Genomic DNA, 16999 nt, shown 5'->3' with positions numbered 1-16999 from the left:
TAAAAAAAATATTCTGCAAGAATTTCCCATGACAAAAAAAACTAGTTACATGCTTTTAAAAACTATTGTATGTGAGAAGAAAACTCTATTAAATGTTAATTTAATGAAAAATTAGGTCATTTACTAATAGACAAGAGCTTTTTTTTTTTGAAAGTGTACAATGACTTTTGCGGAATATAGTTTTTGTCACTTTTTGATGATTGATTTCTTAAAAATAAACTTTTCTTTTGGTTTTTAAAATATTTCATACAGTTTTGTTAAGATTAGAATACATTTTTTATAATTAAATATCCATTCTGAAATATTCATTTTAATTAATGGTTAATCTTATTTCATTGAAAGTCATAAGTGTACCAACACATTTGTGAGTCATTGTAATTACATTTCAATACAAAGCTGCACTGTATACTGCATTTTTTCAGTGCTTCTTATAAAATTCATTGATCATATTTTGATTAAACCAATATCTCAAGTCAAATTTTTAAATAATGTTGTTCTGAATTAGCACAATAATTTTAAGAGATTCAGTATACAAAAATAATGTCACAAATGTAAAATTGTAAATTTTTTGTTCTATACTCAATAGAAAAAAAAAATAAAATTCTTTAAATTTTATACTTTTTGGATTTTTTTTCTTATTTGAAATTAAAACATTTAAAGAATTCCAATCTAAACACACAGTTTTTTAGTTTAGCATAGTTAATTGTTTTTGTTTTAACAACTAGAATCTTGAACAGCGGTCACATTTTTCTTCTTCCGACTAAACACATATGAATTAATGAAATTTATATTTTATGTTTATACATCATTTAATATGTTAGCTATATATTCCCTAGTCTCTGTCAACTTTTTAGGGTAAAAGGAGGCATAGTTTTGGAAATATCATCCCTGGAACGCAAGCAACATTTATGAACTTTTGATATAGTGATAACTATACAATTCGAATTTTGAATTAAAAATCAAATATTTACCAACAAAACAGTAAAATTAAATATTAATATATAGTTGGATCTAAAAAAAACTTTTTTAAAATGAAAATATGTTATAAAAGGTTAAAATGAAGTAGAAAAAATTAGCATTCATGCAACAATTGTAACAATTTGTGAACAAACATTGCTGTTCAGAGATTGTAAAGAAATGTATGATTAGTTAGTTTGCTGAGAAAAAATAATTTGCAGATTCCTTTGAATGGGAACACAAAAGCTTTCAGAATAAGAGTGCATTATAAAATCTATTATTATTAAATTATAACCAACTAATTTTTGGATAATTTTATTAAGTTAAAAATACAAAAACAGTTTGACTCATTCTGTCAAAATAGAAAAAAACTACCACCAAAGCATCGGAACAAACAAATATCCTAACCACGTCTAGCACAATCTTTGCCTTTCTTAAATTACAGTCCCATAGTCTCCATAGAAATCAAAGGTTTCTACATTTGTTCAGAAACCATGAGAGAATTTAATGTGACATTCTTGTTTAACAGGGTTATAATGGAGCAAATCTTGATGCAAGAAAAGTATAGCTAAGTCGATGACATTTTAACTGTTTGGAGATATATTTCCATCTAAAAAATGTGGGTATAATGGATGAAATAATTTAAATTAAGAAAATTAGCAAATAATTAAAATTAGTGAAATTAAAAAAATTTCTAAGAAAAAATTTCCAGCTTTTCTTTAAAATTCCCTGATTTTTCCAGGTTTTTATCCAAATTTCCCTGCTTTTTCTAGGTGGATGGCCACCCTGTACATACTCCACTTTCCTGGATAGCAATTAGCAATGTCCGACAAATATATATATTAAAATTTTCTCTGCTATTATATAAAATTTAAACTTCTTAACTAAATCAAAGTTTTAAAAAATAATTTACAGATTTTCCATAGTTGTTTCTGTATTCAATTAATAGGTACAGGCCTTAAAATTTGAGCCATAAAAGTCCCACAAACCCCAAATCTGTGGTTTGTGGAACTTTTAAACACAGTAACCACAAATCTATGAATTGATTTTGATTCTGATATACTGAAGGCTTTCTTTCCCACCAATATTGTACTTGTCTAGTTTTGGCAAAGGCAGTTAATGATTTCAAAAATTAAGCAAAATTTCAGTTTCTTGCTACTCTAAGATCAATTTAAAGTACACACCAAATATTAAATAATACACACCAAATAAAGTACACACCACACATATGTCTTATTAAAGAAAATTTATGAAGTTATTGAGGTACTTTGGTTTAAAAAACAAGATTTAAAATTTGCAGAACATTCTTCAATGTGCATTCTACAATGTCATACCAAGAGGGGTGAATTTTAGTTTCTATACTTGGTCCTTAAAAGCCGGACATTTTTATGTCTGACATAATCTTGTAAAGGGGTTCAAAGACAAAATTTGTCATAAACCGTAGCTACACTTTTGGTTATAATACAGAAGAATTCACACAGTTCAAAATTCTTACATAAATTTATAGTAATTAAGAATTGAAATATTCAATCTTAAATTACATAGAATATTCCATTGTCATTTTATTTTAGATTCTAACTACATTTACTTTTTTCAAATTCACACACATGTTCTAGGTAAAATTTAGAACAGTAAGAAGTGAATCCAGTATAACTGGTTTTCTCTGTTACCTCTCCCACTGTACACATACTCTTAATGTCATAATAAAAAAAAATTTCCTCTCCAATGTCCGTAAAATGTATGTTCAATATTGATGAGGGAATCCACTAGCTTTGGAAATGGTCTCATCAGGGACATTATACAAATAGCATTTGTAATGGGACTGTTGAAACAAGATAAAATGGACAGGAAAACAAAAGATATAGGGAAAATGGATCAAGGCTTTATGTCTTTAATAATAAAATAAACAAAAATCGGTTTTTGCTGCAAAAATTATAAAAAATAGCTTTAAATAACTAACAAACAAAAACTTAGAATAATAAGATTTTTTTTAATGATTTTGGGACAAAATAAAAAAAAACAGCAATTACCACTATAAGCCTAACATAAATTAATCAGTGAAAAATGGATCAAATTCTTCTTAGATTTAGATAGAGTTTTTAAAGTACGTAAAAATTTGATTAAATTTTCAATAAAAATGGAGGATAAAGAAAGAAAACATACTGCTATAGATCATTTTAAAAAACTAATCAGAATATCTGTATAACAAGCTTAAATTATTTAATCAATTACAAGAAAAAAGTCACTTACTGGAAGACTAGAATTCTGTTTAAGTAGTTTACTTTTTACTGTTCTTTTTTATCACGAGCTCCAAAAATACATCTACCAACTCTTACACATGTGCTTCCCAACTCAACCTTAAATGAAATATAATTTATTAGAACATTATGAAAGCTAGGACACTATATATTATTTACTGTATCAAATTTTATTATGCATTAGTGACAGTTTAATTCAAAGTAAAAAAAAAAGTAAGATCAAATAGTTATTTCGGGGTATAAAAGGCAAGGTGAATTGAAGATGCTTCTCTTTTCTAACAGGGACTCTAAAACACAACTAATACTCCTTACACATAGGTACTCTCACTTTTACTCTTAAGTGAAATAGTTAATTAGAACAATATTATAGAAAACAGACAAAGAGATAGATAATTATAACTGCAAATTTTATAGCAATAAATTTAAGGTAAATATTATGTATCAATTTAATGGAATAAAAAAGATAATATAAATTAATAATTCATTAATTTTTATGCTTTAATCAAATTTGTAAAGCTTTTTTTCTACAACATGACAATCTACATAATCAATATATGAGATTGTCACATTGATTATATCTCATATATTTTCTACAATATGATATATGCTTATTTTGAAAGAAATTGTGAAATATCAAAAATGTTTATTTTCACTTCAATTTCTAATCAGTTTATAAATCTATACGAATTTTGTGTATTATCTCAATCACAGATTTTTCAAACTATGTTCTGGAAAAGAATTTCCAGTGCTCTGCAGAAAGGTGAGACATGTTTAAAATAAAAACTTTCTACTAATAAGAGTGGCATATTGGTAGTGGGCATTCAATGAGACAGTAGCACAATATCTTCGGATAAAATTTCTACAAATAAAGAAACATCTTTAAAACAAAAGTATCTTATTTGTATTTAATATTGGTTGAAAAATTATTTCTCGGTAATCCAGAATCAACTATCACAAAAGAACAATAAAACCACAAGATTTGTGATGAAATCGGTAAAAATAAAACCATTATTTCATTGCGCAATTCGAGAGTCATAATAATATATATCAAAAATATCGGGATATTCAAAATCATGTAGAAATGTGGATAAATAACTGCTAAAAAAATAGAAACTATCTTGGATTTACGATGAAATTGACACAAAATAAAGCGCATCAAAAGTAACTATTAAAATGTGTAAAAAAGAAAATTAAGAAGTAGGATTAAAAATATCGAGAATTTAAAAACTATACAGAAATCCGACAAGTAACTGTCAAAAACACAACTGAAAAGCTACTTAGATTAACAATGGATACAAGTAAAGTAAATAGAAAATACTAACTTGATACCAAAATAATTTCATATTAAAGATATTAGTATTTTAAACACTATGTAGAAATTTATAGTAATAATCGCAGAAAATGCGATAAAAACTCATACAGATTTATGATGGAATCTGCGCAATTTGAGTACTCAAAAGTGATGACTCAAGTTTTCAATTCAAACTATCTGACCATTTTTTTTTTGTTGTAATTCAAAAAAATAAAAAAAAATAAAAACTATGTTAATTTTTTAACATTATGTTCAGATGTTTGCAATATTTTTGTATCGTGATCTGCAGCACCAACTACAACCACCAAAGAAAGAATTAAATTTTAAACTCGAAATTAAAAAAAAAAAAAAACATTTATAGGGGTGGCTATGAGTTATATCCTTTCTGTTAGTCCCCTTCTGTGTTTTGTTTTTAGATTTTTGTGGAGCACTGCTCGGAAGTTGCCAAGGCTTTGCAATTATTTTGCCACAGATCAGGATATGGAAATCCTGCCCAGGTGCTGAGGCAGGCTTCAGGTTGTGCAGCCTTAGATAATGTGTTAGAGTTTTTATTAAATTTGCCACTTTACAAAAGTTAATTCAATTTAATAAATAAAATATAGAAAAATTTTAAATAAATTAAATATTTTATAAAATAAATATAAATTAGCAACTAAATATCAGGAGGTTGTCTCTTAAAAAATGTAATAGTGGTAACTAATATAAAACAAACTCATTACCACTATATATTATATTAATGAAATATATCTGGATGAAAACTGTTGGCTACTAGATTTCTAAGCTTTAAAGTGGTATTTTAAAAAAAAGAAATTCCTGCTAGTATTAATAAAAATTTACTACCACTAAACAAGCTTGGCAAGTTTCTGCCGAGGTGGTTAAAACCACTGGTAGAAACCGGTTAAAACTGGCATGGTAGAAACCCTTTTCTGCCACATTTGTGGCAGAAATTCAGAAATTGACATAAAAGTTAAGTACTGAGATTGACATACAATGGATAATTCATAGAAAAAACATTTAAATGTTAAACAAAGTGATCAGTGAAATTGCTGTTTACATTTATGAATCAGTGAATCTAACCAATTATATTACCTCTTACATACAGCAAAGATTAAAACTGTTACTGTTATAATAATTGGATTGTGTGTTTCATATGGCTTTATTAGGAATTCAATCCAGAAAATGTAATTGGATTGTTGCCATGCAAATTATGTCTTGAAAAGAAAAAAAAAACTATTTGAAAGTAGCTCTATTCAGTTACATTAAGAGTTAAATGATAATAATTACTGAATTTCAAAGTTTAATATAATAAACTAAAATTTAGTATTTATATTTATTATTACATTACTTTTTTCTTTATTTAATATAAATATTTGAAATACTGCACTGCACTCTTTATATTTAATATAAACAAAATAATATATATTTACAAACGATGAATTACAAAGTTTGTTACAGTTACATTTTTCAGTTTACTTAAACAAAGTGTCATTAAGCAATTACCAGAACTAATATAGAAGTTTTTTTTAGTTTCTGCCAGTTTTTGCCGGTTACAACCAGTTTCTGCCACTGGCATGGCAAAAACCAGTTTCTGCCGGCAAAAAGCCAACCTTGCCACTAAAAGACTGTTAACCTTATCAAGCTCACACTAACCTTACCACTACGAGTTCACCATAGCTTCATGTAGTTATTCATTTGTATAAGCTCATTATCCATTAATTAATGTCATAAGCATATTTATTCTCAACATAATATCTTTCGACTTTTCTTTTTTTAACTTGCTTCTTAACAATTTAGTGCTTTTCTTTGCAACTATACATGACAGCGTAACAAGTCTGGCCAATCAGCCCAAATTTATAGGGAATCTGTAAATATATCACTCAAAATGAAAATCCTTTATCCTGATAAAAAACAAAAATATTCTGTTTGTCTACACTAGTCCCCTCTCACTTAATAAATTCACATGAAAGCAAAAAAAATGTATAATTAAAAAAAAAGAACCCTATCTTATTTAGATTAAGTATTTCTGTTTGAAAAATAATTTAAATTGATTAAGATAAAATGAAAATTCACAGTTAGGCTTAACTTATTCCTAAAATAAGTATACTACACAGTATTTAAAATATAAAGAATTATTAAATCAACTTACAGCATGCTCATAATCATCAGACATTCCCATACTTAACTCGCAAGTCTCCAAAAACAGAACCTCTGGATCAATAATTCTAGGCGATTCATGTAAAGATCTTCTGCACTTAAGTAAACATTCAAAATCAGGATTAGGTCCTAAAGACAAATCATGGCCAGCGGATCCTATAGTCATTAATCCAAGACAACTCAAATGAGGGCATTTGTCCAGAATATGAGTAATATGCATTATCACTTGATCAGGAGAGATACCACTTTTACCTAAACAGAACACAGAAGCAAATTATACACCTATCTATCTTCAAGAAACTAAATATTGCAGATGTACATAATTAAAAAAAAAAAAAGAGTCAAGAAATTTAAAGGCCATTTTTAGAACGTTGTTTAAAATGTTTTAGGAATTTCTAGGAGTTCGTCCAGACGTTTGTAAAAGATCATGTTGTTCTGTTTTTATATAATTGTAAACAAATTGCTCATAATTTCTGAATCAAAAATTAGCATTAAGTTTAGTTCTTTCACTAATATGAATTTGCGCAAATATTGTCCTATTATTGCGAAAATTGAAAAAAAAAAAAATATTTGACTTTCAGGGAGTTTTAGTTACTAAATTTTAAATAGATAAAAAATTATGCTTAATACTGTAAAATTACAGTAAAAAAAAAAAACATATTTAAAAAGTAAATACCAATTGCTAATATTAAATTAGGGATCAGGAATGCAACAAATATTTGTCAATTCAGCCTATTCATCTTGAATATTTGTTTTAGAAAATAATAAAGTATTTGGAAGAGAGGATGAACAGTATGAAGAGGGACAAAGAAAATAAAACTTTGCAGTTTGTTTAGAACTGTTTCTTACTGGGAAGAGTTAATTTGAAAGCACAACATTAATTATGAAGATAAAGAGATTTGTGAATGGTCTGTTTGAAAGATAAAGTATTTTGTAAAGGATCCATTTTTATGTTAAAATATTTTGTGAAGGAACTATTAAAGGGTTTAAATTTCTTCTAAACAGACCCCCAAGATTTCAAAACCAGAGCAATAATTAAATCACTCTAAAAACAAGATTTTTTGTACCTAAGGGTTATTACTACTTAAATACTAAAAAATGAGTAGAAAGATTTAAAAAGAAAAATATTAAATTCAATGAATATTCAAATTAACATCAAAATGTTAAACTTTATTCATTTAAAATAGATAAAAAAAACCCATTCCTAATAACAGATAAAAAAACAATAACAATTCAAACTTTTATAAAAATAAATATTGTGATGAAGAGCTTTTGCAAACTAGGTTAGTATGATACCAATCTCAATCTTTCACTTAATTTGCCTAATTAGAAATAAAACAGCCAAATAGCTAGGTTTTCTAGTTAAAATCAGAAGAAAATAAAATATGCCAGTGGCCTAAATGGAATATAAAATTTCGTTGAAGTTCAATAGATATGCCCAAAATTTCAAAGATATGAAAATTTTGATAGTTTCAGTGACATATACTACCATTCAAATAAAATTTTATTTTAAAAGAGTTAAGTTTTATATTCTGGCATATGTTGAAGAGTAAAAAATGGTATTTATAAACAAACATTAAATCAACAACAGACACAGAAATATATATATTTTAAAATGAGAAAGGGTATATGCCATTTGTTATAGGCAGCTCTATTGATCACTACTTTTTGAAATCAAAATAATAAAATCATTTAACATCCAAGACATCTAATCTTCTTATATACTATTATTTCAAATAATATCAAAGATCAGAATGCATTTTCTCTGTTTAAAAAAATATCAGATAATAAGAATTCAAACTTAGAATGAGATACAATGTATTTGCGATTTTAATTTTTTGACATTAGTGTATATTTCTGTGCTTAAAATAATTTTATGCAGACATTAAATGTTTAGAATTTGTTCCATATAAAATAATAAGGAAGTAAAATAAATTTTAACTTTAATACTTTTACAATTTGAATATTTTGTAAAATTAATTAAGTGCTGGAAATGAACAGAAATGCCAGCATAAAATTTATAATAAATTACCTTCTTCTCCACTTGTGTTGACCTGAATCATTATATTCAGCGGCTCTTCCTTACCAGTTGCAGCCCATTTTTGTTCAAGAGCATCTGCTAGCCTCGTAGAATCAACTGTTTGCACCATGTATAAATTCGGAATACCTAAAGAACCAAAAAGAAAGATTATTTATATCAAAATATTTATTAAAATTACATTAGAGACATAGTAAGAACTGATATATGTCAGTAGTCAAATCACCTTTACCAGTAAAACTAAAATTTATAACTAATGCATAAATTTCAATCATTTTTGAAATAATTTTTCATTTATTCTATTTCAAACTTGCTTTTTTATTGTTCTTAGTACCAGAAATCCCCAACACCTACAAATTGCACACTTTTATCTACCCCTGATTTCATGTACAGTAATAAACACATTTGTTTTTTTAATAATTAAAAGGCACCAGATAAGGAAAAACATGCACACTTTTGCTTTATGCATACACTAGTAGCGATTTTAATTTAAAATCATGATTGCGGAGTCTAAAGCTATTAGTAAGTTTTTCAGGAGAGGCCTTTTAATATCAGCTCCTGAGTATAAAAATAGATAACTTAAAACACCCATTTTAAAAATAAATTTATCAATTAATTTAAAGGTTGCCCATCTAGAACACCAACTATTAAGTGTCACACAAGATTAGTTGTAGAAATATCTAGGTTAAGTATTTCAAAGGTATAATTAGAAAATTTAATTATTAAAATTTAAACATAACTAGAAATAATAAAATATTGAGTTATCTAGTTTCAGTAACTCAATATCTATCTAGTTTTTCCATCTTTTTTTTTTTAAAGGTTGTCCAGGTTTAAGGTTGATCTGACACTAGCCCTTGAAGCTGCCCAAAAGCCTATTGCGCACTGGAACATTAATCAAAGTATATACATCAATTCTATCAGGAAAAGTCTAAATATTACTTAATCCATATGATACACAGTTATGTTTTATTGCTACTTTTTAATCAGATTTGTTACAAAGACCAAGTAGCCTTCTGGGTAAAATCCACTATTAAGGTGGAGTAATAACTATGCTTAATTTTGTGCCTTTAAAATGAAGCTGCAGCTCACTGGAAGTTTGCAATTCACACTTCAAGATTCACTGAGCAATTTATTAAAAAAAAAAAAGAAAGAAGCTTCTGGGCAATCTTCCATAGCAGTAAAATAACTTGAGCCCTTATTGGAACTAATATATGCAAATCTTTGCTCAATAAGTGTTCAAAGCAACGTTATTTTCTGATATTGGTCATGTATAGAATTATCCAATTCACTCGATATTTTACAGCCACTTTACAACCAATATTGGCCTTTTATAAAGTTATCACATTCCCTGGATATTTTATATTCATTATTCAGCCAATATAGGTTATTTATTTTATTTACTCGAGAGGTTATTTATTTATTAGGTTATAGGTTAGTTATTTATTTTATTGACTCCAGATGAAGAACTACTAAATTGTCTATGACAACATACCAAAGACAGAAATCAAACCTGAAGCAATAACTTCTTAGTTAGATGCAAACTACTACTAACATTATATCAATTCTGTAGCTAGAATTTCTAAAATGGTAAAAATTTAAAACATATTGTACATAAAATTGACACCATTGTTTTAAGGGATTTGCTTGATATTCATTGCTGACAGCTAATAAAAAAATTCCGTACTTTTTCTATTTTCTGCTTACCTAAGTAACAAAAAAAAATTTTAAACTTTAATTTTATAACACAATTACAAGATGTGTTTAGAAGACATCTGACCCCAAGTAATTCTTGTAGGGAGAAAATATTACACATTACGTGTACACAAATGTTACACAGGATTAGTCTAAATGACTGTTTACTCACAGTATACAACACATAATGATTGGTCACACATATTAAGATACATACGCTCATTAAGTTTCTGGTATAAACTGCAAATGCTTATTGAGCATGTTGTTCGTCACTTGATACATATCCCAATGGTTATCCAGTTAAAAATACAAGTTTAGAGTTGGAGCCCTGTACTATTAGCTTGGTATGTGTATGCATTTTGTAATTTATAACTAATCTTTTTAGGAGGTATGCTTCAAAATACATAGTGTTTGGAAACCTGAAGAGCCTTGAAGATTAATTATGCATTTTAGAATTGATTTCATATTGCGCCGAGAAATTAAATAAGATTTCATTAGAAAAATATTGATCTTTTAAAAAGTCTAAACAGTTTGTAATAAATGTAAAACACATAAATAATAATAGGACATTTTTCAAAAGTTGGAATAAAATTAAAGTATTTAGAAGATTTGTGCAGATATTAGTAAGGTTTGACTGCCAGATGGATATGTATTAATAATAAATAAGTGTGATTACATACTCAATTACTTATGTTGTGGTAAAATAACAGATTTAGAAAAATATATCCCGGCATGAAAGTGGTAAAAAATAGAAAAAGCCGAGCATTTACAACATTAGGGAAGTGGAGGGAGGGAGTGCTCTCTGTAATACTGTGATATCAATAAAATATATAAAAACATAGCTTCTAATTCTGCATTGAGATTTTGATTTTATATTAAAAGTGGCAGTCGCATTTAGATAGTGAAATTTAAATTATTTTTTAAACATAATTTTAAACTTCTTCGACCACTACTATATTAAGGAAAATTAAGCAATATATAGGGCTTAATAATCATCATTATAAATTAATTGCCAGTCAATCATTTCAAATTAAAACAGTCTCTAACTTCCACCTCAATAGCTTCCGATAGATAGTTACTAACAGTTTTAGTCACTTTGACTGCTTTATTTAACCAATCAAAACTTGAGTTAATTTTTTTCCAGCAGCATCGATCGTACACACTTTGTGTTCGCCCATCAAATTAACTTCAATTGTTGAAATACATTCATCTTATGATGCATCATATGAAAAAGGACACAAGTAAACAGAAAACTAATTGCTCAGGCAAATGCAGGAATGCCTAAAAATAAGAACTAGCAGAGTTGAGAGAATTATAATGAATGGATGTACAAATTGAATATGAACCACACTAATGAGGAAAGCCCTGGATCAAATATCGGCGACTGAAACAAAACTGTTAAGAACTCAACAACCAAGAAACTCAATCTTTCCTCTCTACAGCGGAAGTCGTGGTTGTAAAGGCAACCAACCACCCTCTGAAGCTCCATCCATTTTCTCCTGACGATTATTATTTTTCAGGAGGCTACAGCAAACAAAAAAAAGTTTGTTCTAGGTGCGGCATCATTCAAGCGGCTTATGTTTCCGCAGTTAAGGGGTGGGGGGTTCTATAATAATTGGACCCCTTGAAAAATTACATTTTTGGAACATTGTTAGAAATTTTAAAAACTAGGAGAATAAGGCGATTTTCCACTTTTTCACAGAATTCTTTTATCCTTGTACATCAAAAGCTGACTTCTTAGATAAAGAAAAATCATACTTAGGTTGATCACTTAAAATTCTATGATAAGGATTTAAAAAACACAAGAATATAATTTAAAAATTTTCACACAGTATGTGTTGAGATAAACAAGTCTTTCAGAACAGTTTTCTGATCTATCAGACAGATATTCAGAGCTATATTTCAAAAAATTGGCTAAACTACGATCCATTTGCTTGAAAAGATCAGTGTAAATTCTATGTCTTTTGTTTGTAGCATTTTGAATTAAAAGTTAGTAGATAAATTATAAACAGAATTAAAATGTTAGTATTTTTTATAAATGTTAAAAAGATGAAATTTAAATAACATACTCAGCAGCTTTGCCACTTTATTTGTCTGCAAATGACCAATGAAATGCCATTTTATCTCAGGACACATTTCCAATATCTGAATTAAAATAAATACAACACATAAATAGTCAGAAATATACACCATAATTACTTTACAACTGTTGAAATAGTCAGAGTATTACCTAAATACATCCCTTAATGTACATTTCTAGAATATTTATCAAAAATGAAACAGGAAAAGCATATACACTGGGATCAGAAATTGATATTCGAGCGAGGGTGTTTCTAACAATTGCCTTCTGTCAATTCTCTATATCTCAACAACCGTCAATTTCTCTATGTTTCATTCTACTATCATGACTGTTTTGTACTGTGATTTGTCATATTTTGATAGTGTTTTCGATTTTTCCCTTGTCAAATAATAATTTTCAGCCTCCATACTGAAAGTTTTTGTTTTAAATTTTTGATAAGAATTCAAAGAATACATATTAAAGGAGGTGTTTATGAAACATCTTGCACAACACACTTTAGAAAAGCTGCAACAATGTTTGCAAGCAGTTGCTGGTGGTATGCCGATTGCAGAAGCTTCTCGGAAGTACAAAATCCACAGAAATACTATCACTAATAAAATTCACAAGAAACACGTGAAACTTCCTGGTAAACTATTATTTTTCTTCTACAAAGATTTTTCTAATGAATTAATCAAACAATTTAACACATAAAAATATATTTTATCGGACATCAGGTGATTTTGACAGAAACTGAAGAGCAAGTTCTGTCATGTTCATTCAAGGATGTTATGTTCAAATTTAACAATATTATAAATGTTAATGAATATGTAATAATTATTATTTTTAAAATTTCATCCATTTTAATGTTTAAAAATGTATATGGTTTCCTTTTGTTTGAACTCAAATGTTTTGAATTAAACATTCTTTTTAAGAAAAAATTCTTAAAAAAAAAAATATGGTTTTTTAATGCTGAAAATTATTTTCAAACTAATATCTTTACATATCTTGATGTCTTTGTCTTTAAAAATGTCAACAATTAACTTTTTTAACAATTTTATATCAATATTTTACTAAAAACATGATTATTAAACTGAATTCCTATCGCTGCACAAAGTTAGATTTGCAATTTTGGGGCTACTTTGTGCAAGGTATGTTTTGACTTATTATTCGTAAATATTACATACAAATAATGCCAATATTGATCAAATTCACTCGTCCGAGTCCAGTTATGAATATAATATCGATAAATTTTACTTAAGTTTGAATTAACATAGTTTTTCTACATGTCAAAGTTCAAAAACTGCAAAATCCTGCACAAAGTAGCCCCGAATGATGGTATGAAAAATTATTAACTAAATGATACTGATTATTTTTTTAATGAACAGCACCATTAAATTTTTTCAAATATCGATTCCAAATTGTTATGAATCACTTGGAGCTCTATCAAAAGAATTCTACTGGAAAAATTGCTAAAACTTATTTTTTTGGAGTCATTCTAGAATTAAATAGCAATTTTTGCAATAAAATTGGTCTTTATTGTATTTAAGATTATACTTTTTTTCTTCAGTTTGTGGTTAGTCCTTTTTTTAAAAGCAAGATAATATATGTATATTGTAAAAAAAAAAACAATTATCCTGTTTTTTTTAGCTCACTAAGAGGTCTACAAGTTACTTAGTAACATAACGCAGCATTAAATAAAATAAAATGAAAATTTTATAAATGAATTCTTTTTGTCAAATTGCTTTTTTAACACAAAAAATGCATTACAAAAATGTTAAAAAAGAACAAAATCATAGCTTAAGAATGATAAAATTTAATATTTTTTATTTGGTTCTATTTAAATGAAAACGATAAATAAAAAAAATAAATAATTAACTCTAAAAAGATCATATTTAAAAAAAAAAAAAAAAGACTAGAGTTGTGGAACAATTTTTTTTATTAACAGAGATAATTTGCTTAATAATAACAAAAGATTAACTAATATTTCTGAAAAAATATACATCAAACTATTAAATAGGCATCATTATATTTAATTTAATAAAGATTAGCACTAAAAGCTTAACAAAGTACCAAAATACTTTTTTAAATTTTAATTACAAAAATGAAATAAATAAATAAACATGCTTATCTATTTCTGAAAAAATAAATAAATAAGGGATTGTTGACATATTGAGCAAACTTTATTATAAATAATAGTTTCTTTTTAAGGTATGTAAGGAGAATTCAGAATAATAAAAATATTCATAACATTAAACTTATCTGCACTTTCTTTAAACCTAAAGAGGATTCTCAATTTCATATTAGTTGTTAAAATAGGTGGTCATGATGCGGTAATTTTTTACCACTTACTATTCAATATTACCTTGTCAAGAAGTTAATAAAATATTTTTTAAGATTAATTTGAGTCATGCCAATGACTCAAGGCTTCTCATACAATTGATTCAGTGAATGCAATACGTGGTACATAATTTAAAGGCATTACTTTGAAGCTGATATATTTAAATAATTTACCTCCGGATCAGAAGCTTTTTCAACCAATTCATTAACCTAAGAAAAACAAAAATGATACTAAATTATTTTTTACAAAATATGAAGAACAAATGAAATCCTTTAAATGAACAAATAACCAAGATCAAGATATTTATGCTTAGAGAGTTTTTACATACACATTAAAATAATACCTAAAACCCTGAAAAATTAATAAATATCTGAAATCGTACTCCACTGTGATAAAAAATATGCTAAATACCGTAAAAGAAATTATGTTAAGAAAAAAAAATCACATCTTTTAATTACACTAACAGTCATATTTCTTACACCAATTATTACTTTAAATTAAGTATTGACTAACTAACAAATATATATTTCTGTTAAATTTAAACAACAGTTACTCAACTAAATAACAAAAAAAAAAAAAAAAACAAAAAAAAAAAATTTGTATGAAATAAAGTGGTATACAATTTATTTAAAAATGAATATTTAATATTTTTCTTTATTCCAATAACAGGGGCGATATTCTCACATTTTATCGGAGGAAAACACACTAATTATTTCCCAGTTTGCATTTAATCAAATCATCATCACATCAAAAAAATAAGTAATTAGAAGTCAAATCCATAGCAATAACTATCGAAAAAAAAAAAAAAAAAAGATCAACGTCGAAATCATGTGAACCACACTCTTTAAAAAGGGCATGTTTTTTTTCCAGAATCGGCTATTGTAATACATAATATCATATTAAAAATATGTGATTTTAAAAACTGTCTAGAATAGGGATGCACAACTTTTTTAAATGAAGGGCCACTTGCACAGCAGGTAGATTAATGAAGAGCCGCACGCTTATTTAGTCATGTTAGCAGCAAATATGATAATTTTTATCTAAACATTAGTGTCCTAAGCACCAAATATTTTAATCAGTTAAATTTTTAACTTAGCATACTTGCAAAAAATTAAATACTTTTGTATATTTGAATTTATTTAACTTAAACTGATATATATATACAGGGGTCTGTCTAGGTTTTTCTGAGAGGTACCTATTTTGTAAAAATTTAGACATAAACTGTGAAAAATAAAAAATTATATTTAAAAATCCAACACAAAAATATGGCAAGAATATGGATTTATCATTTCTTAAGGAATACAAAAATAACATTTTTAAAAAAAAGTATTTTGTGAAACTACCGTTTTTCCTAAAATTAAATTTGTGAAACTACCGTTTTTCCTAAAGTTGAATTTGTGAAGGTACCGCTAAACGGTAGTAAATTCGGTCTGGACAGACCCCTGATATATATATATATAATATAACTGATATATAAATAACATAATATATAGTATATATAATATATAGTATATATAATATATAGTATATATATATATATATTATATATAATAAATAATATAATATAATTTCCCCTAATCGGGGAAAGATATAAATTCTAACCATAAAGAAGCTTACAGTATAAAAGTGAAAAAAAAAAACGCACTTCATAGAGTAATATAAATTTTAATAAAAGAAAATTAATAATGTTTATACAAAAACCAAATTAAAAGAAATTTCTTATTGTTTTCAGAAGATTCTGCGGGCCGCACATCAACAGTCGACGGGCCGCATGTGGCCCGCAGACTCTAGGTTGTGCACCCCTAGTCTAGAAATAAATGCCCCTCACAAAAAAGTGATAGTATGATTGCCTTAAAAATTAAATATTCATATGAGTGATTTGAATCTCTCTTATTGTCAGAAATATATCGGCATACTTAAAAACTTTGCGAAAATCAACATCAGTAACTGCCAAAAATCAGATTTGCAGTAGTATCAGCATAAACTGAGTGTATCAAAAAGTGATTACTTAAATGTGCAATTAAAATTTTATGTGTAGAAATAATATCAACTGAGAAATCACTGGAATTTAAAAAAACCCTGCAATTCGGTAGCACTAGCATTAAAAAGTGAAAAAAAAAACAAAACAAAAACAATAAAATAGTCACAAAAAAAGTGAAGAATTGATTCGAGTTTTGCGTATAATTAAAAT

The 16999-nt window shown here is 26.9% G+C and overlaps 1 protein-coding gene across 2 annotated transcripts in view; it reads right to left on the bottom strand.

Moving 5' to 3' along the window:
* Nucleotides 1-16999, bottom strand: part of LOC107455087 (pyridoxal phosphate homeostasis protein) — a 42807-nt gene that overhangs the window by 23433 nt on the left and 2375 nt on the right. For both annotated transcript variants that reach the window (XM_043056392.3, XM_043056386.3), the window contains exons 3-7: nucleotides 14982-15017; nucleotides 12481-12556; nucleotides 8714-8848; nucleotides 6674-6933; nucleotides 3208-3314 (exon numbers count right to left, since the gene is read on the bottom strand). In XM_043056392.3, coding sequence (XP_042912326.2) covers nucleotides 3243-3314; nucleotides 6674-6933; nucleotides 8714-8848; nucleotides 12481-12556; nucleotides 14982-15017 — 579 coding nt within the window. In that variant the 3' untranslated portion in view covers nucleotides 3208-3242. The remainder of the gene's footprint in view (nucleotides 1-3207; nucleotides 3315-6673; nucleotides 6934-8713; nucleotides 8849-12480; nucleotides 12557-14981; nucleotides 15018-16999) is intronic.

This window comes from Parasteatoda tepidariorum, chromosome 12, assembly GCF_982258835.1.
Source record: "Parasteatoda tepidariorum strain Cologne lab strain chromosome 12, Ptep-v5.0, whole genome shotgun sequence".
Lineage (NCBI taxonomy): Eukaryota > Metazoa > Arthropoda > Arachnida > Araneae > Theridiidae > Parasteatoda > Parasteatoda tepidariorum.
This window is presented reverse-complemented; position numbering and strand designations above follow the sequence as displayed.